This window comes from Bos indicus, chromosome 8 (genome assembly GCF_029378745.1).
Source record: "Bos indicus isolate NIAB-ARS_2022 breed Sahiwal x Tharparkar chromosome 8, NIAB-ARS_B.indTharparkar_mat_pri_1.0, whole genome shotgun sequence".
NCBI lineage: Eukaryota > Metazoa > Chordata > Mammalia > Artiodactyla > Bovidae > Bos > Bos indicus.
Genome location: NC_091767.1, coordinates 7,038,811 through 7,062,568, shown reverse-complemented (window position 1 = coordinate 7,062,568; position 23,758 = coordinate 7,038,811). Strand labels below are relative to the sequence as shown.

At 37.4% G+C, this 23,758-nt stretch overlaps 1 protein-coding gene across 2 annotated transcripts; it reads right to left on the bottom strand.

The window, feature by feature from the left end:
- Window positions 1-1,089: 1,089 nt before the first annotated feature.
- ADAM29 (ADAM metallopeptidase domain 29) lies at window positions 1,090-23,352 on the bottom strand. 2 transcript variants are annotated; one of them, XM_070794386.1, is made up of 2 exons: window positions 23,277-23,352; window positions 1,090-3,695 (listed from the first exon to the last, which is right to left on the bottom strand). In XM_070794386.1, exon 2 carries the CDS (start codon window positions 3,502-3,504, stop codon window positions 1,342-1,344), a length of 2,163 nt encoding a protein of 720 aa, XP_070650487.1. In that variant the 5' UTR covers window positions 3,505-3,695; window positions 23,277-23,352; the 3' UTR covers window positions 1,090-1,341. The 2 variants fall into 2 exon arrangements, with proteins under 2 accessions (XP_070650487.1, XP_070650488.1); XM_070794387.1 differs by having other exon boundaries at window positions 1,090-3,644; window positions 23,277-23,351.
- Between the last annotated feature and the right edge of the window lie 406 nt (window positions 23,353-23,758).

Sequence of the window (23,758 nt, the reverse complement as noted above, 5' to 3'; positions counted from 1 at the left end):
TAATCGTCTTTTAATTTCATGACTGCAGTCACCATCTGCAGTGATTTTGGAGCCCGCCAAAATAAAGTCAGCCACTGTTTCCACTGTTTCCCCATGCCATTAAGTGATGGGACCGGATGCCTTGATCTTAGTTTTCTGAATGTTGAGCTTTAAGCCAACTTTTTCACTCTCCTCTTTCACGTTCATCAAGAGGCTCTTTAGTTCTTCTTCACTTTCTGCCATAAGGGTGGTGTCATCTGCATATCTGAGGTTATTGATATTTCTCCCAGCAATCTTGATTCCAGCTTGTGCTTCCTCCAGCCCAGTGTTTCTCATGATGTACTCTGAATATAAGTTAAATAAGCAGGGTGACAATATACAGCCTTGACATACCCCTTTTCCTATTTGGAACCAATTTTCTGTTCCATGTCCAGTTCTAACTGTTGTTTCCTGACCTGCATACAGGTTTCTCAAGAGTACCAAGATGAGTACTGTAACCGAATTCAGTCAGAAAAGAATACTTAGCGATTGTAGGGGATAGAATTGAATATAAGAAATTAGGTACCAAAGCTACTTAGGAACACAGCAAGTAAAGGGAGACATTCTGCTAGTAACTGGTTAACAGCCATAAAATACCAATTAAAGATGGTGATTTCATTCATGAAGCCAAAGAGTAAAGAGAATAGGTTGGGATACTTGAATCTAGAGAACTTTAGGACTGGATCCATGGATCTCAAAAATGAGACTCAAAGCTCTTCCTGCAGGTACTGCTAAGCTAGTGCAAAGAATTTGAGACATTGGTAGAAAGATCAAAGACCTGGGGCTCAGTCCTAGCCAGCTCTGCTAGCTTATTTTAGACCCACAGTGAGGTTGGTCTGGATTGAAGTTTGTTTTGTTTTATTTTTCTTTTATTTTGGATTGAATTTTTTAAAGGGATATTGAAACAAAGTATAATTGCCACTGTAAAATCTGTTATTGAGATAAGATTGACATACAGGAAGCAGATCACCCAGATTTCCAAGTCCCTGGCATTCACCCTACCACAGATCTGAGGACTGATACTGCAGAAATGTGGTTCCTATAATGCAGAATACAAAATGGGAAGCAGCTTTGGAGCTCAAAAGCAGTAACTTAAAAACTGGTAAAGCACCCATGTGTCATGCCTTTTTCTAGAAAATATAAAGAAATAAATATGAAGAAAAATAAAATTTCTAATTGTTTAAAATGAAGAAGAATAAGTAGAAACATTATAGGGGTTACGTTTTTTTAATGCATATCTATTCAGATACATTTTTTTGGTAGTAATTGTTTTTATTTCCCATGTTGACTCAGAGTTTTTTGCTTTGGATTTTCCTCTTGAGGCTATTTTTTCCCCTTTTTTTCCTTAGGCTTTTTCCTCATACAAAGCAACAGAAGACAACATAATAAAATTAACAGTGAAATAAATAATGCTATTGCCACGTAAATCTTGGGTATTTTCTTTCTCTTAGGGGGTGGGCCACTGTCAACGCTACCTCCATCCCCTCGTTTTACGCAGTTAGGAGGGTCCCACTTATAGTTACAGTGGCAGTGATGTTTGTTGTTGCAGATCCCCCTCATGTTACAGAACGTAGGTGAACAATTACTATCCAAGCGAGAGATATGGACACACTTCCTTCCGATGCAGACATGTTCTGGGCCACACTCTGTGCCATCTTTCACTTCACCAATATCCGGTATGTCCATCCCAAAATGGTAGTCTGTACCCCAGCAGGTGGCATTGTTAAAGCGAGTTCCGTGCATTGTAGAATGCTCTGTCAGAAGAGGAATTTCTGCCACATTATCACACTGAATTCTTCCACAGAAGATGTCTGACATATTGCATTTTAGATATGTAGGGCCTTCGGTTCCACAATTACCGAAACGGTCACCTTGAGTGTTTATTTGTCTGTAGCAGCTGTCGTTTGCATTCTTTGCTGTTCGGCCAAAAATCTGCCTACAGTGTGCATTGCGATCATTACATCTCTTTTCATAGCAGTAGGAAATGTCATTACAGGGAATTCCATCCTCTACATATACATCATCTGGGCACATATGGGATGATCCATTGCACCACTCTGGAAGATCGCATTCATTGACCTCCTTTCTACACATTTCTCCTGATGGCAAGAACTTGCAGTCCTTGCAACAAAGCCCAAAAGCACAAACAGACCCAAAACTCAGACTGCAATTTGTCAGACAACAGGCATCTCTTGAACACTGCTGTAAAGATCCACAGTCACACTCTTCTCCTTCTTCAACAACACCATTTCCACAGCGCTTCCTTGAAAATATGTCCTTTGTGTATATGGTGTACCGCAAACATTTTGCCTTCTGTACACCATACTCCCAAAAAAAAGAATAACTACAGTTGCTAAACTTCGCTATTGGTGGGTTGTCATGACGCATTATACATCTATTGTGACCTGCTGAACACACACACAGTATAGTATCATGAGTCATTCCCAAATTATGACCTAAATGATGAGCCACTGCAATTCCAATAATGGCCAAGGTTTTGTTCGCAAAAGTAACAGCTGCGCAACTGAAGTGTGGTCTGCACATTCCTGCAATAAAGCCTATGCCACTTAGTCCTCTTAATGTCTTCTGCATAAAAATATGTGTAGTATCATGTGCTATGCGAGCATCAATGTTATTAGCCTTCCAGACGCAAAAATCTCTCAGAGCTCTCTGTACAGCATCTATTTCAACAAGGTTTCTTTGAGTCCAGAACTCCAAACCAATTAGTAACACCTTCATACCCATCACCTGATAAATGGAATCCACTATATTTACAATAGTAAATAAATCCTCCTTCACCTTTGAGACATTCTTTTTAAAGTAATTGTATAGAGTATAGTCTACCACCACTGCCATTTCAACAAAGAATGAATGGATCCACCAGCCTTCATAATGACTTTGTTTCAGAGTGCAATTACCAGTCTCTTGAAACTCAAAATGCTCTACACTTTCCTCTTGCACAAAACCAGATTTCATGGTTGGGAATCGGGTCTCTTCACTCTCCATTTTATACACCAGGTGTTCAAATTTGGTAGAAAAAATCATGGGCTTAATTTCATAAACAACATTATTTATCTGTAATAATCCTCGAAAGCCACCAAGACAGGTACTGAGGGCAACAAGTGATTCTGGGTCCCCCTCCACAAAACCATGATAGTAGCAGTCATTCTGGACAAAAGGTTGGTCCTTCAGGAGAGCACCCTCTTCTGAGTAGGTGAACACTGGGAGGTGTCTGGACAGCAAATGTTTCTTGACCTTCATGTGGAAAACGTGTCTCTGACCCCCTAAGTGCAGGCTGTAAGAGAGCCGACCTGGAGGCTTCATACTTCTTCTAGTGCCAGTTATCTTCAAAGGAATTACCACTTCTGGAGGACTGTGATATTGAAAGTTCTCAGCCCGAGTGTGTCCTGTAAAAAACAGAAACACTCCAAGCCAGTGTAGCAAGGGTACAATCCTCATATACAACAGAGATTTGATCACAGTCATTATGAATCTACCATTATTGGTTCAGAGAGGAAGGAAGGCAGGGCTGGGAGTCACAGTTGGTCTGGCTCCTTATTCTGAACTGCAGAACTAATCATTAAGTCTTTGTCTTCTGGCAGAGTGGAATCATTAGAACACCGGCACTACAAGTAAAACAGAATACAACGTATGGATGGGGATGGTTAGAAAAGGGCCTGAAAGAGAGAAAAGGAAACACATGCAATAAAAGTGATTACTGTTTTGATCACGGAATGACTCTAGAAACTGCACAGAATTTGTTTTTAAATATTTATAAGGCAGAGAGGCACTGGGGGAGTATATAAGACTGAAAACTGGTCAGAGATTTATAGTTATTGAACTTGGATGATGGGCAATTAAGGATTCATTACACTATTCTCTAAATATATGTACGTGTGTAAATATTTCCACAATAAATAGATCAAAGAAAAACAATCTTAAGGATAAGGTGACCATAAGTCCTGGGTTGCTGGGATTATCCTAATTTACATATGTTAAATCGATATAAGTAGTAATACCTGTTTTTTTCTGCCTCAAGCCATAAATTACTCAATTACCTAAGATATATATTAAAAGCAACAACAGCACAAAAACTCAGCAGAAGTCTCCTGTTATTTTAAAATCTGTTCTATAGAACCTACCATTACTACTACTATTACTAAGTCGCTTCAGTAGTGTCCGACTCTGTGCGACCCCATAGACAGCCGCCCACCAGGCTCCCCCATCCCTGGGATTCTCCAGGCAAGAATACTGGAGTGGGTTGTCATTTCCTTCTCCAATGCATGAAAGTGAAAAGTGAAAGGAATTCGCTCAGTGGTGTCTGACTCTTAGCGACCCCATGGACTTCGGCCCACCAGGCTCCTGCGTCCATGGGATTTTCCAGGCAAGAGTGCTGGACTGGGGTGCCATTGCCTTCTCCAAATACCTACTATTACCTCCCTATAATAAAATGTTTGGTTTTCTTTATCTTTCCTACATTGCTCTCCTCACTAGACTTGTCATATTAGTAGTACTCAAGAGTATTATCTATGTCTTTCATAAATGTTAGTATCTCCTATAAAGCCTAACTAAATTCTTTATATAGTAAATAATGGTGAACTTGACTTTTATTGTTCCTTGGAGTGTTACTGAAAAGGTATTTACATTTGATTACATTTTAATGTAGAACACTGTTCAATATCTGTAACCAATTTTGCTTTTGGAACAAAGTGGTATAGGCCCACGTTTTTCTGCTTACTTTCTCTAAATACAACTAAATACTCTGGATATAATTAAACGGAAGACAAAAAAATATCTCTGAAAGCTAAAAAGCAAAAGACAGACTGACTAGAGATCTCCAGACTTGAGGAATGGCAGCAGGGTGCCATAGCTCATATTTATCGCACGTTAAGTGCTAGAGAGGTCTTTAATACAGAATCACCATTAGGCATAGACAAAAGCAGGAAAAAAGACTCAAAAATAATTTTCTCTTTCTTGAAAAATGACAGAGAATGAAAAAACTCAACAAAGAACCAGTAAGATTGAGCAAGTCACACGTGACTAATTCATCCAGAGTGACAACTTCAGATATTTGTAGGCCAACTCAAAACTCATTCCACAATCAGAGAACTAGTGGGCTGTTCAGTCCACTTACACTGGCAATATAAAGCCCTGGCAGGCTAGCCTAACCCTCATTCAACATCTAGGTAACAGATCTGCCTTCATAGGCAGCAGCAAAATCCCAACAATTTGATCCAACCTCAGCTCAACACTATGACAGAGAATGGAACCCCATATTAAACATAGCACTATCATTCATAAAGCCTGAAATATCCCACCCCTTCACCAAATGACATAGGAGACATAGCCTATTGGCTTCTGTTCTGCACATCTCCAGATCTGAATATGGCCCAGTGACACCAGTTAAATCCAGAATGAAGATTCATTAAAACTGTGCAAAGTCAAAGACAAGAAAATTTGAAAGTGGTAAGCACAAACAAGTCACATACAAAAGAACCACCATAGAGCCGTGAGTAGTTATTTCAGCGGAAATCTTGCAAGTCTAGAGGGAGTGGGGTGACGTCAAAATGTTGAAAGGAAAAAACCTATCAAGTAAGAATGCCATACTTGGCAAAACTGTCTTCGAAAAAAATAAAGAGGATACAAAGACATCACCAAACAATAAGCAAGAGCTGAAGGAGTTTATCACTGCTACAATTGCCTTATAAGCAGTGTTAATGGGAGTTTTTCAAGTTGAAAGAATGCTAAAGGACAACATGGTAGTATAAAAAAGTATGAAATATACATACATATTTCATACAAAAACACATAAATGTAAACTCATCTATAGCAAAACTAGAATACATTATTATTTTAATTATGGTGGGTGAACATATGGTGTTCATATGCTGGATAGTCATACAGTGGGTGTTCATATGGTGAACACTTTTAATTTTAGAATTAAAGTCAATCCCCTGGAGGAGGGCATGTTAATCCAGTGCAATATTCTTGCCTGGAGAATCCCATGGACAGAGGAGCCTGGCAGACTACGGCCCACAGGGTCACAAAGAGTTGGACAAAACTGAAGCAACTTAGCATGCGTGCATCAAAGTAAAAGATGAAAGAACTATAAGTAACTAAAACTAAAAAAACCTACATAGTAAAAACTGATATCTAAGTTATAACAACAATAACATAAAATGTGAGCTGAAGAGAAGTTACAGTGTAGAGTTTTTGTATGCAATTGCACTTAAAAACACTGTATACTTTAACAGTGATATTTTATGTAAGCCCCAAGTTAACCACAAAAAGATACAGCTATAGAAGTTACACATACACACACAAAAAACCCATAAAGGAATTAATATATGTAAAATACCAAAAAATCAACAAAATATGACATGGAAGGCAACAAGGGAGGAAGACAGATAAAAGAACAAAAAAGATTAATAGAAAACAAAGAATAAAATGACAACATCAGATCATTCCTTATCAAATAATGACTTTAAATATAAATGGATTAAACTCCCTAATCAAAAGACAGAGAGTTACTGAATGGGTATAAAAACTTAGACTCAATTATATCCTGTCCAGTGGAAAAAACATTTGCTTTAGACATAAGAAGACCTCAATCAAATCCTTTATGATTATATAGTGGAGGTACAGTGGAGGTGATGAATAGATTCAAGGGACTGGGTCTGGTAGACAGAGTGCCTGAAGAACTATGGATGGAGGTTTGTACCATTGTACAGTAGGTCGTGACTAAAACCATCCTCAAGGAAAAAAAATGCAAAATTTGGGCAAAGTTGTTGTGTAAGGAGGGCCTTACAAAGAGCTGAGAAAAGAAGAGAAGCTAAAGGCAAAGGAGAAAAGGAAAGGTATAACCATCTGAATGCAGAGTTCCAAAGAATAGCAAGGAGAGATAGAAAGCCTTCTTAAGTGAAGAATACAAAGGAATGGAGGAAAACAATAGTATGAAAAAGATTAGCGATCTTGTCAAGAAATGAGAGATACCAAGGGAAAACTTCCTGCAAAGATAGGCACAGTAAAGGACAGCAAGAACCTAATAGAAGCAGAAGAGATTAAGAAGAGGTGGCAAGAATACACAGAGAGCTGTACAAAGAAGGTCTTAATGACCTGGATAACCTTGATGGTGTGGTCATTTACCTAGAGGCAGACCTCCTGGAATGTGAAGTCAAGTGGGCCTTAGGAAGATTACTACTAACAAAGCTAGTGGAGGTGATGGAATTCCAGCTGAGCTATTTCTAATCTTATAAGATTTTGCTGTAAAAGTGCTGCCCTCAATATGTCAGCAAATTTGGAAAACTCAGCAGTGGCCACAGGACTGGAAAAGATCAGTTTTCATTCTAATCCCAAAGAAGGGCAATGCCAAAGAATGTTCAAACTGCTGTATAATTGCGCTCATTTCACATGCTAGCAAGGTAATGCTCAAAATCCTTCAAGATAGGCTTCAACAATATGGGAACTGAAAACTTCCAGATGTACAAGCTGGGTTTAGAAAAGGCAGAGGGGCCAGAGATCAAATTGCCAACATCTGCTGGATTATGGAATAACTAAGGGAATTCCAAAATAATCTACTCTGCTTCATTGATTACACTAAAGCCTTTGACTATGTGGATCACAGAAAACTGTGGAGAATTCTTAAAGAGATGGGAATACCAGGCTATCTTACCTGCCTCCTGAGAAACCTATATAAAGGTCAGGAAGCAACAGTAGAACTGGACATGGAACAACTGACTGGTTCAAAATTGGGAAAGGAGTATGTCAAGTATCATCACCCTGCTTATTTAATTTATATGCAGAGCACATCATGAGAAGTGCAGGACTGGATAAAGTACAAGGTGGAATCAATATTGCCAGGAGAACTATCAGCAACCTTAGATGTGCAGATGATACTACTTTAATGGAAGAAAGCAAAGAGGAACTAAAGAGCCTTTTGATGAAGGTGAAAGAGGAGAGTAAAAAGCCTGGCTTAAAATTCAACATTCAAAACACTAAGATTATGGCATTTAGTCCCATAACTTCATGGCAAATAGATGGGGAAAAAGTGGAAACAGTGGCAGATTTCATTTTCTTGGGCTCCAAAATCACTGTGGATGGTGACTGCAGCCACAAAATTAAAAGACGTTTGCTCCTTGGAAGAAAAGCTATGACCAACCTAGATAGTGTTTTAAAAAGAAGAGACAACACTTTGGTGATAAAGGTCTATATAGTCAAAGCTGTGGTTTTTCCAGTAGTCATGTATGGATGTAAGAGCTGGACCATAAAGAAGCTTGAGCACTGAAGAATTGATGCTTTTGAATTATGTTGGAGGAAACTCTTGAGAGTCCCTTGGACAACAAAATCAATCCAGTCAATCCTAAAGGAAATCAACCTTGAATCTTCACTAGAAGGATTGAGGCTGAAGCTGAAATTTTAATACTTTGGCTACCTGATGTGAAGAGTAGACTTGTTAGAAAGACGCTGATGCTGGGAAAGATTGAGGGCAGGAGGAGAAGGGGGCGACAGGGGATGAGGTGGTTGGATACCATCACCAACTCAATGGACCTGAGTTTGAGCCAACTCTGGAAGATGGTGAAGAACAGGGAAGCCTGGCACGCTGCAGTCAATGGGTCACAAAGAGTCAGACATGACTTAGTGACTAAACAACTAGAACAACAAATAGTTAGTGGTAAAGGCTGTATAACTGTGAATATACTCAAAACCACTGTATCTTACACTTTAAAGGCTGAACTTAATGTAAACTATATCACAATAGCACTATTATAATAAAGAGAAATACAGGATGATTAACTTTACAATTAATTTATGACCCTAAAGAATGGTATGGTAGGCATGCATCTTCTTGATTTTCTGTAAATGAACTAATTACAGGGTTTTTTCTCCCTTGTGTTAGAGAGAGAATTGTCGGCAACTCAAATTACACTTGGCATTCTCAGTGTTTTCTCTCAGCTTGAATTTACACTCAGAGGACTCAATATTTTACCCCCTTTCTTTTCTCTGGAAATTTCTCCCATTTTTAAGGGGCTTGTATGATCTCTAAGCACAGTGAGGAGAGAACAAAGACTCTGTTCTGTGAATGTGTTTTGTCCTTTGGTGGTTGCTATTCTCCTCATGCTCATGCAGAGATCATCTGGCATATAACCCACTAACCCCAATCTGGCCACTAATTTCATATGAATTGACGTGCTTTGTTCTCTTGATTCTTCTTCAGACCATATAGGATGTAACTGTGAGGATAGCACATCTTCTTTATTTCATTCACCTGTCAATGAATGATGTTTAGGTTTTTTCTATGTTTTGGCTATTGTAAATAGTGCTGCTATGAATATAGGAATGCACGTATCTTTTTGAATTATACTTTTGTCTGAATATATGCCCAAAGTGGGATTGCTGGATCATAGGGCAGGCTTGGGCTTCCTGGGTAGCGCTAGTGGTAAAGCACCTGCCTGCTAATGCAGGAGACATAAAGAGATGCAGGTTCTATCCCTGGATCGGGAAGATCCCCTGGAGGAGGACATGGTAACCCACTGCAGTATTCTTGCCTGGAAAATCCCATGGACAGAGGAGCCTGGCAGGCTACAGTCCGTGGGGTCACAAAGAGCTGTACATGACTGAAGCGACTTAGCATGCACGCATGGCAATCCTATTTTTAGTTTTTTGAGGAATCTCCATACTGTTTTCCATAGTGGCTGCACCAATTTACAATTTACATTCCCACTAACAGTGAGAGGGGTTCTCCTTTCTCTACACTCTGCAGTTTTTGTTATTTGTAGACTTTTAAAATGATGGCCATTTTGGCTGGTGTGCAATGGTACCTCATTATAGTTTTGATTTGCATTTCTCTAATAATTAGTGATATGAGCGTCTTTTCATGTGCCTATTGGCCAGCTGTATATCCTCTCTGGAGAAATGTCTGTGTAAATCTTCTGCCTATTTTTTGATTGGGGTCCTTTGTTAGAAAACAGTTTTTAGATATAACAAAAGCTCGTTTGTAAAATAAATCAAAATACAATAAATTGGAACTTAATTAAATTAAAAACATTTGCTCTAGAATATCTTAACAGAATGAAAACACATGTCACAGATTGAGAGAAAATATTTGCAAATAATTGTTAAAGGATTTGTACCTGGTTTATATAAAGAACTCTTCAAACTTAACGACAAAAAACAAACAAACAAAAAAACACCCCCAGATTTAAAAAATATTCAAAATGTTTCAGCAGGCATTCCACCAAAAAGATATAGAGATGGCAAATAAGCATATAAAGATAGTATCTTTATTCATTAGTAAATGCAGTGAAAAATGAGATTGTTTTCTTAATCTCTCATTTTGATAGTTCATTATTAGTATATAGAAATGCAACAGATTTTTGTGTATTGATTTTCTATCCTGAAAATTTACTAAATTTATTAGTTCCAACAGTTTTTTGGTGAAGTACTTAGGATTTTTTATATATAATATGTTATCTGCAAATACGATAGTTTTCTTTTTTCCTTTCTTATTTGGATGCCTCATTTCTTTTCTTGCTTATTTGCTCTGGTTTAGACTTCTGATAATAAGTTGAATAAAGGTGGAAAGGCTAGACATCCTTGTCTTGTTCCTGATCTTGGTAAAAATACTTTTAGTTTTCAACTTTTTAACCTTGAGTGTGGGAAGAGCTGTAGACTTGTCATATATCGTGTTGAAGTGTGCCTTTATTGTGAAGAGTGTTCTCCATATACCCAATTTGTTGAACATTTTTATCATGAATAGATGCTGAATTTTGTCAAGGGATTTTTCTGCATCTATTAAGTTGATTGTATGATTACTGGCAATCATATTATTTTGTTATCATTTATCATTTGTTAATGTGGTATAAAAATACCAATTAATTTGTGTTTGTTGAATCACTCTTACATCCTGGAAATAAATTCTACTTGATCATGACTTATGATCCTTTTAATGTACTGCTAAATTCAGTTTGTCAATATTTTGTTGAGGCTTTTGACATCTATCTTAAGCAGGGATATTGACATATTGGTCTTATATATCATTTAAGTCCAATGTTTCCTTTTTGATTTTTGGCTTGGATAATCTACCCTTTGATAAAAGTGTGGTGTTGGAGTCCTCTACTATTTTTGTGTTGCTCTTTTTTTCTCTCCTTAGGTCTGTTAATGTTTGCTTTATACATTTATGTGTGTGCATAGAAAGAAAGTGACGTCGCTCAGTCATGTCCGACTCTTCGCGACCCTGTGGACTGTAGACCACCAGGCTCCTCTGACCATGGGATTTTCCAGGCAAGAGTATTGGAGTGGGTTGCCATTTCCTTCTCCAAGGGGTCTTCCCAACATATATATCTACAAATTTATATCCTCTTTGGATTGAAGCAAAGCTTCTGTAGGCTAAGTAACCTATGACCAAGAGGCAGTGTTATAAAGTGGGTATCAGTCTGAAGCACTATTGATGGGTTGTAGTACCAGCACTTACGCTTACTAGATGTATTGATTAAACTATCACAGAGTTGGTCTCTTTTTTGTAAAATAGAAATGAAATGTATACTTCCTGGGATGGTTTTGGTGGTTAAATGAGATAACTGAAGTTAAATATTTTGGACAATGCCTACCATGTTAAATATTTGATAAATAATAGTTATATTATTTTTAAATAAAACCAACAATGTTTTCACAAGTTTCCAGTTCATTCTGTTTAATGATCTACAAAAGATGCTTTCTTTTATACTAAACAGGAAATAATTTTCTGAAATGGATTTGGAGGGAAGTTGATTTTAATTAAAGAGTGTCTTTGTTTGAAGCAGTGTTCCTATTGTGTGATTCCCTATCTTTAGACACATCTGCACCTTAATACTTTGATTCTATTTGTTTTTCAGCAAGCAAGAAAACAGAAAATCACAAGATTTTGCATAATGAACTGAACGGCCACTTCCGCTGTTCCAAAAGTATCCAAAATAAAAGTATCCAAAAATGGATACTTTTCCTGGTTCCTTTTTATTGGCGTAAGTCCAAGAGGTGTGAAAACTCTTTCAGATTTAGTGATTTAAAACAAAATATTCCTGTGAACATTTGAGTTGAACTGTTGAAACACTTGAGTTGAACAGTTTTAAAAGTGAAAATTGCATAAAGTATTCTGCCCCCCACCCCCATCTCATTGTGAGTTATTTCCCTTCATCTTATTTTTGACTGAAGATTCATTTAGTTAATTCAATGATATATTTCTTAGCCTTGGAGGCGTGAACATATGAAAGGAGCAAGATTGCCATGATATTTTAATAGCAAAAAAGGAAAAAAGCAAACCTGCTGTTTAGAACAGTTTTAGATTTACAGAAAAATTGCAAATATAGTACATAGTTCTCATGTACACTCATGCCCATTTTCCTCATAAGTAACATCTTATATGAAATTTTTTATATTTTTATTACATTATATATGTTTTTATATAATTATATCTTATATATTAATATATTATATAATTATATATTATATTACCCTTTTCACAGTTAACAAACCAGTACTGACACATTATTAAAGCCCACATTTATTTCAGATTTCCATATTTTCTACCTAATGCCTGTTTCTATTTCTGAGACCCCACCCAGGACACCACATCATGATAAGCCATGGTGTCTTCTCAGATTCCTTTGGCTACGACATTGTTGTTTTTGACGACCTTGACATATTGAGGAGCTCTGGGCAGTTGTTTTGCAGAATACCCCTCAAATTGAGGCTTATCTGATTTTTAAAAAATGATTAGATTGAGATTATAAGTTTTTGTAAGGAAGATCACAGACGTACATTTCCGTTTCATCACAGTGTATCAGGGGTGACTACTAACAACTGATATCACTGCTGATGTTGATCATCCGGCTTGGTTGTTTTTGTTGTTCATTGTTCAGTTGCTAAGTAACATCTGACTGTTTGAGACCCCCATGAACTGTAGGACACAAGGCTCCTCTGTCCTCCACTGTCTCCTGGATTTGCTCAAATCCATGCCTATTGAGTAGGTAATGCCATCTAACCATCTCATCCTCTGATGCCCCCTTCTCCTTTTGCCTTCAATCTTTCCCAGCCTTTTCTGGCTTGGTAGTGTTGTCCAATTTCTCTACTGTAAAGTTACTCTTTTTTTCATTTTTTCATATTGTGCTCTTTAAAAAGATGTCATTTTGTGCAGCCCATATCCAAGGAATGGGGAATTATGCACTTACCCCAGATTCTTAACACACACTAGTTCTTCTTTTATTGCCTTTTTATTGCGTTTTCCAGAATGTCATGTACCTGAAATCATACTATGTAGCTTTTTCAGATTGTTTTCTTTCACTTAGCAGTATGCACTTAAAGTTCATGATTTTTTTTGTTGTTGTTGCTTCCTGTGTCTGTGTGTTCGCTCAGTCATGTCCAACTCTTTGTGACCCCATGGACTGTAGCCCTCCAGGCTCCTCTGTCCATGGGACTTCCCAGACAAGAATACTGGAGCAGTTTGCCATTTCCTTTATAGTTCATTTCTTTTTATTACTGAATATTATCCCAATGTGTTGATAAAATCAGCGTGTTTATTCGTATATTGGAAGTCGTTTTGATTTCTTTTGGTTTTTGTTGATTGTGGATAAAGCTGATAATAAACATTTTTATTATAAAAAATGTTCGAGTTTATGTACAAACATAAGTTTTCAAATCATTTGCATAAATACTGAAGAGTATGATTGTTGGATTTTATGGTAAAACTATATTTAACTCTGCAGGAAACTTACAAGCCGTCTTCTAAAGTGTTTGTACCATAGTGCTTCTACCAGTAATGAATGCTCTGCATCCTTAGCGGGAATTTTTATTGTATGTTTTTTGGATCTTATTCATTCTAACAGGTGTGTAGGAGTATTTCATTGTTGTTTTAATTTGCAATTTCTTAATGAAAAATGATTTGGAGGATTCCTTCCTCTGCTTATTTGCCATTTATATATTTTCTTTGATAAAATGTTTGTTCAGATATTATTTTGCATTTCTAAGTTGAGTTGTTGGTATTATTATTGTTGAGTTTTAAGGGTGATTTGTTTTATATTTTGGAACAGATCCTCTATCACATATATACTTTGCATATAATTTGTCCAGTCTGTGACCACTTTTTAAATTTTCCTTACAATGTTTTCCACAGAGCAGAGTTTTTAATTTAATAAAATCCAGTATATCATTTTTATTCTTTTATGAATCATACTATTGGTGTTAAACCTAAAAAATTGTCAAAGCATCCAGAGATTGTTTTATGTTTTCTTCTGGAAATTTTACATTTTTATGATTTATATTTATGTCTATGACCCATTTTGAGTTAATATTTATGAAAGTTGTAAGATTGTATCTTTGTTCAATATTCAATCATTTGTCAAAAGATTATCTTTCTCTGTTGACTTGCTTTTATTACCTCGACAAAAATCAGGAGATTATATTTGTGTGGGTTTGTTTCTAGGCTCTCTATTCTGTTTCATTAATGTGCACACTTTCACCAGTGTCATTCTTTTTTTTTTTTTTAACTGTAACTTTATACTGAGCCAGATGGAATAGTCCTCCAACTTTATTGTTGTTTAAAATTATATGGGTTATTCTAAGTCTTTGGTCTTTCCTTAAAACTTAGAACCTGTTGATAACTATATATAAAATAGCTTCCTGGGTTTTTGATTGTAACTGTGTTGAATATATAGATCAATTTGAGAAGAACTGATAGTTTAATAGTATTTAGTTTTTCAATCCATAAACATATTTCTCTTTATATTGATGTTCTTTGATTTTTTAAATCAGAATTTTATCATTTTCACACTTGGATTCTGCATATATTTTGTTATACTCAAACTGATGTCTTTTTTCCCATATTTTTGAACTATTGGCAAATTTTTATATTTCCAAATATTTGGAAATTTTCCAGCTCTTGTTCCATTTTATTTTTTATTTCTAGCTAAACTCTGGTGTGGTTTGAAAGCATGCTTTATTTGAGAAAGTGGTAGTCAGAGAAACAGTAAAGTTGTAGAAGATGTGAATGATCCTATAAAACATCTTGATCTGCCATTGGTAGGACACTGTGCCCTATTTGTCTAAAACACATTCTCTTCAAGTGTGCATGGAGCATTTGGTAAAGTATACCATATGCAGGATCATAAACCAAAACTCAGTAGATTTCAAAATATTGAAATAGTTCAAAGTATGTTATCTAACATAACAGAATCAAATTAGAAGTTAGTACTAAGATATCTAGAAAAGCCTTTAACATTTGTAAACTGAGCGGTACACTCCCATATCATCTATATGTTGGAAAGAAATCTCAAGAGAAAATTAAAAACTGTTTCAAACTGAATGGTAATGAATAATAAAACATCTAAATTATGTAGTTTGTAGCTAAAGCAATGCTTTTATTAGGAAATATTAAACATATGCTATTAGAAAAACACAAAATGTTATCATTAGAAATTTTCTAATAACAAGAAAGACAATCAGGGAAGAAAAAGAGCAAATTAAATCTAAAGTAGGCAGAAGGAAAGATATAATAAAGAGGAGAAACCAAGGAAACAGAAAATTAGCAAGGCAAATTTTTCTTCATTGAAAAAACTAATAAAAATGATATGTCTACAGTGAGAATAATCAGAAAAGAGAAAGCATACATTACCAATTTCAAGAAAGAAAAAAGTGATATCACTTCAGATCCTACAGACATTAAAGGGATAAAAGGGATATTATGAATAACTTCATGAGCTGAATAATTTCCTTGAAAACATACATTTAGCAAAAGTAAACTAAGATTACATAGAAAATATAAATTGCTATTAGTCTTTCAAAGAAATTGAATTTATAAATCTCCTGCTCCAAGAAAATTTCAGGCACAGATGATGTCATTGCAGTGTTCTAAAATCATTTCAGGAAGAAATAATACCAGTGAAACTCTTTCTGCACAAGGAGGACAGAATGACTATATCTCAACTTGATTTATGAGGCAAACAACTCTGATATCAAAACCTTTCAAAGATATTAGATATCAGAAGTAAATTTATTAATTATTATCAGACCTAGCCTCAATCTGAACAAAATATTAGCAATCAAATCTATAAAGTGGTAGTATGGCATGTCCCAAAAGAGTTTATTACAAAAATCAAATTAGCTTACATTTGGAATGAGTACATGTAATCACAGGAATAAAAATTTGCAACTATGTATGGCAACCACTTTTAATTAGATTTATTGAGGTGATTATTTTTTAGAGTTAGAACATTACTTTGCATACCTGAAACTAATGTTTTGTGTCGACTATATCTCAATTAAAAATAATAAAAATTTGCCTTGGGGTTTCCCTGGAGTCTCAGTGGTAAAGAATCTTCCTGCTAATGCAGAGGGCATGGGTTTGATTCCTGATCTGAGAAGATCTCACACGCTGTGGAACAACTAAGCCCATGAGCCACATCTACTGAGCCTGTGCTCTGGAGCCTGGGAACTGCAAGCACTGAGCCCACTTGCCACTGCTACTAAAGCCTGCACATGCTAGAACTCGTGCTTCATAACAAGAGAAGCCACAAGAATGAGAAGCCAGTGTACCACAAGGAGAGAGCAACCCTTGCTTGCTGCAACTAGAGATAAGCCCACACAGCAACAAAGACCCAGCACAGCCATAAACAAATGAATAAATAAAATTGTTTTTAAAAGTCTGCCTTAATAATAAAAAATGTCAAGAATATAAAACTGAAAAGTATTTGATTATGACAATAACAAAATTTGTGCTCAGTTCAGTCCAGTCATTCACTTGTGTCCGACTCTTCGTGACCCCATGGCCTGCAGCACGCCAGGCATTCCTGTCCATCACCAACTCCCGGAGCCTACTCAAACTCATGTCCATTGAGTCAGTGACACCATCCAACCATCTCATCCTCTGTCATCCCCTTCTCCTCCCGCCTTCAATCTTTCCCAGCATCACAGTCTTCAAATGAGTCAGCTCTTTGCATCAGGTGCTGGGTTTAGGCAATTTCAGGCTAGAGAATGAGTCAGAGGAACACTTGGGGAGAGTCTTGGTTGCTCTATGGTTTACATTAGTTTCTAATAAATAATTTCTAAAACACAATTGCTACTGCCACAGGGACACATATGCAGTTAGCATAATCAATAACAACTTTTATGACTTTGTCTTTTGATGTCACTCTGTTTATATCTTTTAGTGATTAGTGGAAGAGCACCATGTAACATATATTAATATGAAAAAGAAGTATTAAAGTTACATGTATAATAATGTAACACTATGTAAAAGTGAATTTTGAAGACCGTTAATGATTTCTCTTTAAAGTGGATTCTGGAAGTTAAATATCCTGTGTTTGAAAATGACATCACATTATCATGTATGCTCTCTGCCATTTTTAGTCTTATTTTAACCTCATTTTAACAATTTTATTTTGAACAATGCCAGTGTTCAAAATTTACTTTGTAATTATTTACTTTGTAATTACCCCCACTGTTAAAAATAATAGGTTTCCTTCCTGAGCATTCTCATATATATTAATAAATCTTAAAAAGAAATACAGATCTTCCTCAACTTACACTGGGGTTATGTCCTTATAAACACATTATGAATTGAAAATATGCATGTCAAAATGCATTTAATACACCTGATGTCCCAAGCATCATAGCTTAGCCCAGCCTGCCTTAAATATGCTCAGAGTACTTACATTAGCCTACAGTGAAGCAAAATCATCTAACATAGTGCCTGTTTGTTGAATGTTTCATGTAATTTATTGAATTCTGCACTGACAGTGAAAGAACGGGCGTATGGGTAGAGAATGGTGGTAAGTAGATTTAGGTTTGTTTCCCCTTGTGATTGTGCTTCCCTGGTGGCTCAGAAGGTAAAGAATCTGCTTGTATTGTGGGAGACCTGGGTTTGATCCCTCCGTTGGGAAGATCCCCCGGAGGAGGGCATGACAACACACTCCAGTATTCTTGCCTGGAGAACCCCCATGGATAGAGGAGCCTGGCAGGCTACAGTCCATAGGGTTGCAAAGAGCTGGACACAACTGAGCAACTAAGAACATTCACATATACACACATACCCTCAGGATTGGGGCTTCCCGAGTGCCTCAAATGGTAAATAATTTGTCTGCAATGCAGGAGACCCAGGTTTGATCCCTGGGTTGGGAAGATCCGTTAGAGAAGGAATGGCAACCCACTCCAGTATTCTTGCCTAGGGAATCCCATGGACAGAGAAGCCTGGTGGGCTATAGTCCATGGGGTTGCACAGAGTAGGATACAACTGAGTGCCACACGCACACACACACACACACACTCTTGTGATTGCATGGCTGACAGGAAGCTGTGGCTGCCACTGCCCAGATTACAATAAGGGATCAGACAAAATATCAAAAAAAGATCAAAACTCTAAATTCAAATACAGTTTCTACTGAATGCATATGGCTTTCTCACTATTGAAAAATTGAAAAATCCTAAGTTGAATCACTATAAATCGGGAATCGTCTGTACTTCATTGCTGGATTTCATTCATTCAGATTATTCTAGTAATGTTAAAAATGCCAGAGATATTTTTAGGGATTCAAGCACAATATTTTTCTTGTAAAATCACGTAGATTCACTCTGGAGGGCCAACATCATATCTAAAGTTACTCTGCTCTGAACTACTACCTGTCCAATTTAGTGACATTTTGGGCCAAGAGTTGGTGGCATTTTCTAGTTGGCCTCAACAAGTCTCTGAACCATAGCATGTAGAGTTCACCCTATTTCTGATTGTTTTGTAAAACATGAAGAGGCTGAAGCAGAGGAAAAACTCCAGAATTGTCCTTAGGTGATTAGGGTTTTGGACTAAAATTCAGGTCCAGATGATCTCACTCTAGAATTCATTTAACTAACTTTTTTGCCAAGAGTGGAAACTGATGGGTGGCAATGGGTGCTAGGAGATGGCCTCACCTACACCCTTAAGGCACACATCAGTGTAAAAAGGTAACATACCCCTGTCCAGTTTTGGATAATAGCCAGTAGGCTTTTGTACTCCAGACTCATTATCAGTTGCTGGAGGGCACCCAGTGAGATTTTTGAACAAAACGCCCTTGTGGATTTGTCCAATAATATTTTAAATTTTGGGTACCACTTATTAACAAAAGTCAACGAAATAAATATCTCCTCACTAATGTTGAGTGAGTACAGTGACTAATTTATCCTAGATGTGTGGGTAATAAATATCATGCAAAAATTTTCAAGATTTTTATCTGAGGCTATAAGCAGCCACTCTAACCATAAGTAAGTAAGTTCAGTCACTCAGTCGTGTCCAACTCTTCGTGACCCCATGAATCGCAGCATGCAAGGCCTCCCTGTCCATCACCAACTCCCGGAGTTCACTCAGACTCATGTCCATCCAGTCAGTGATGCCATCCAGCCATCTCATCCTCTGTCGTCCCCTTCTCCTCCTGCCCCCAATCCCTCCCAGCATCAGAGTCTTTTCCAATGAGTCAACTCTTCGCACCAGGTGGCCAAAGTACTGGAGTTTCAGCTTCAGCATCATTCCCTCCAAAGAAGTAGAAGGAGTTATTTCCATGTAATAAATACGTTTTTTCTTACTCTGGACTAAAGGCTGACATCGTATAATATTTCATAATATTCTCTTTGATATTCTCCAAAGACATGGTCTCTTTTAGTATTGTGAGGTTTGGGGTCTTAATAGTGACTGCCTGTTTGGCATAATGATCAACAAGGTCATTTCCTTTGGCTTGAGTATCTCTTTATGAATGGGTGTCTATCTTGAAAATAGCCAATTTCTTAAAAAAAATTAGAGCTGTTAAAATGTCCCTAATATGCTGATCATTCTAAATTAGGATTCCTCCGTAGATGAAGCATCTCTATTCTAAAGCTTTTAGAAATAATAGACTATTTCCAAAGTGTTTCTACCATTAGTGTGTGTATAAACACCCTACTTTTTTCATTTAGCCAGGAAGCTTATGGGGATCAGACCAACTTTGTCATCTGGGCGAATTTTGCTTCTGGAAAGGGATCATATTCTAGTGGTAAGTTGAGATCTGTTATAATGTATCCTGCCTGATATTTTCTGGTTCCATTGTTAAGATATGATCTACAAACAAGATTAAATCTAGGTTTCTAGGCATGTTTTAATAAAGTTATTAGGATTATCTTGATAAATCTATCTGATATTTGAAAACCAGCAGTTAGGGACTAATGAGGTTTCCTTCTGTGCAAGAAAAGTAGAATTTAAAGTATTACAATGATGAATGGAAATACAGTAAGTAATATGACTTGATAGGAAGTAGCCTTCCTACTGGCAAATATTGCATAGTTTTGGTGGGCGGCAAAATTCAGCAGCTTAAACCATTAAGTTTAAGACAAACCCTAAAAGAAATTATATTAGCAGAAGCCTCTATGATGTGGCAACTGTGGCAATCAGCTTTAAATGAGTAGAACTTTGATACCGGGCTAAGGGAAAACAGTTGCCTGATACTGATCTGTGATAATTCCATAAAGTTGAGTCAGAACACTGAGGGCTTGTTCAGATCTCTTATGTATGAATAGGTAGTGAGATTAGTGACAAGGTAGGCCGATAGTGGGGCTTTCCTGGTGGCTCAGTGGTAAAGAATCTGCTTGCCAATGTAGTAGATGTGGGTTCATTCCCTGGGTTGGGAAGATCCCCTGGAGAAGGAACCCACTCCAATGTTCTTGCCTGGAAAATTCCATGGACAGAGGAGCCTGGTGGGGTATAGTCCATGGGGTCGCAAAGAGTTGGACACAACTTAGCCACTAAACAGCGCTTTGTGAGAGGTTATTGAAGAGCTAATTTTTTAAAGCACAAAATGCCTATTCATGTTTAAACTCCCAGGTAAGAGATTTGGTTAACAAAGATGTGGTTAAGTCATACAGTATTGGCAATTTCTGAAAATTGATGTGGTAGGCAGAATGTTTAAAACAGCCCCTCAAATGTCCTGATATAACCCTGATACAATTGTCTCCCCTTGTGTGTAGTTAAGGGCCTGTGAAAATGATAAATAGCACTTGTGTGATTAGATTTTGTTACATGGCAAAGGTGAAAATATTTTACGGGTGTAACTGAGATTCCCTAATTAGTTGACTGAGTGATTCAAAAGGGACATGATTTTGGGTAGGACTGACTTAAGCAGATGAAAACTGTAAAAGCAGCAAGCTCTCCTGCTGTCCTCAAAGAAAAAGAAACAGCCAGGTTGAAGGGTGCCAGTGGAGAGCACCAGCCTCCAGAGCCGAGGACATCAGTGCGATAACCACAAAAAGCTAATGAGTCCTTCCAACTCTAGACAGGACTACAATGTGGCAGATACTTTGATTTCAGCTGGTAAGACCCTGAGCAAAGCACTCATCTAAGCCATGCCTAGACTCCTGACCCACGGGCATTGTGACATTATAAATGTATGTTGTTTTGAGCACCTAAGTGTGTGCTATTTTGTTGTTACAATAGAAAATTAATACATTTGGGGACCAATTGCCTGCTATAGCCAATGAGAGCCAGGAGTCATCTGATGATCTTTTAGTTACTAACCTGGAAAAATTCTGAATTGTTATAATTTTTCAGGAATGAGAAATGCACCTCCTTGATATAAATTATGCCCCAAGGAATACACTTTACTTTGACGAAATTTTGCTTCTCCTCAGAAAGTGTATAGTTTATTGGAGATAAAACAATAAGTAGAGAGATGGAGTCAGTTCTAGAGCTCAGCCGAACTTGAGTCCAAAAGGGATGGTCAAAATATAAGATAAAAACAAAATTTGGGAAGGTAACTCAGGTCTTGGTTGAGGACTTTACTGATTTTCCTGAGAGAGAGCAAAGAAATGACTGAATAAGAAAGATGTTAAATAACAGAAAACAGATTTATAGCTGTAAATTATGAACAAAAATAAAAGAATATTTGGGTTTTGTACTGTATGCAGGGCAGGAAGCAACAGTTAGAACTGGACATGGAAAAACAGATTGGATCCAAATAGGAAAAGGAGTACATCAAGGCTGTATGTTGTCACCCTGGTTATTTAACTTATATGCAGAGTACATCATGAGAAACGCTGGGCTGGAAGAAGCACAAGCTGGAATCAAGATTGCCAGGAGAAATATCAGTAACCTCAGATATGCAGATAACACCACCCTCATGGCAGAAAGTGAAGAGGAACTAAAGAGCCTCTTGATGAAAGCGAAAGAGGAGAGTGAAAAAGTTGGCTTAAAGCTTAAAGCTTTTCAGAAAACTAAGATCATGGCATCTGGTCCCATCACTTCATGGGAAATAGATGGCGAAACAGTGGAAACAGCTGCAGACTTCATTATTTTGGGCTCCAAATCACTGCAGATGTTGACTGCAGCCATGAAATTAAAAGACGCTTACTCCTTGGAAGGAAAGTTATGACCAATCCAGACAGCATATTCAAAAGCAGAGACATTACTTTGCCAACAAAGATCCGTCTAGTCAAAGCTATGGTTTTTCCAGTAGTCATGTATTGGTGTGAGAGTTGGACTATAAAGAAAGCTGAGCGGCAAAGAATTGATGCTTTTGAACTGTGGTGTTGGAGAAGACTCTTGAGAGTCCCTTGGACTGCAAGGAGATCCAACCAGTCCATTCTGAAGGAGATCAATCCTGAATATTCATTGGAAGGACTGATGTTGAAGCTGAAACTCCAATCCTTTGGCCACCTGATATGAAGAACTAACTCATTTGAAAAGACCCTGATCCAGGGAAAGATTGAAGGTGGGAGGAGAAGGGAACAACAGAGGATGAGATGGTTGAATGGCATCACTGACCCAAAGGACATGAGTTTGAGTAAGCTCCAGGAGTTGGTGGACAGGGAGGCCTGGCGGGCTGCAGTCCACGGTGTCGCAGAGAGTCAGACACGACTGAGCGACTGAACTGAACTGAACTATTAGAATGTAGGAACTGATTACTAGAGTTCTACTCCTGAGATTTTGAACAAATCTATATCCCTGCCCTTTGGATTTTTTTTTTTTTTTCCTTTTCTTTCTTAGCTTAGGAAACAGGACTATTAAGAAGAGTAATGCAAGGTTAATGACTCATTTCTCTGTTTGGTTTTTATCTTGCTACTCATTTCAGTACTTCTTTTGGTTCTGGTTTTAGAGGGTGTGTTCCAAGCCTGGGGAGATGTTTGGGGAGTTCAGCTCAAATAATGTTGGAAAATCAGCATTATTTATACCCAGAAGTATGATCATTTCTTAGACATGTAACTTCTATTAAGAGTACAAGTAAATCAATGTTTAAATTATCTATGACCTGATAATGATCAAGGAGTCCTCAGGAATGTCCAGGAATATGCCATCAGGAGAGTGTCTATTTTAGAGTAAATCCCCTACCCCACCCCATTTAGATAGTGGGTGTGATGTCACAAGGAGAGAAGAATGTTTCTCTCTGAAAGGTCTGAGGGTGACACCCTGGGCCAGGCAAAATGGTTGAAGGTTATTAAAAGTACCTAGCACTTGATAGCTGTTTTTTTTCCCAGTTAGAGGTTGGATAAGAGTTTCAGGAAATATAACATGTTGCATGTTAGTTACTCAGTCGTGTCTGACTCTTTGTGACCCCATGGACTGTAGCCCTCTAAGCTCCTCCGTCCATGGAATTCTCCAGGCAAGAATACTGGAAGGTAGCCATTCCCTTCTCCAGGAGATCTTCCCGACCCAGGGATTGAACCAGATCTCCTGCATTGTAGGCAGATTCTTTACTGTCTGAGCTATAGGGAAGCCCTGTCATACAGCCCA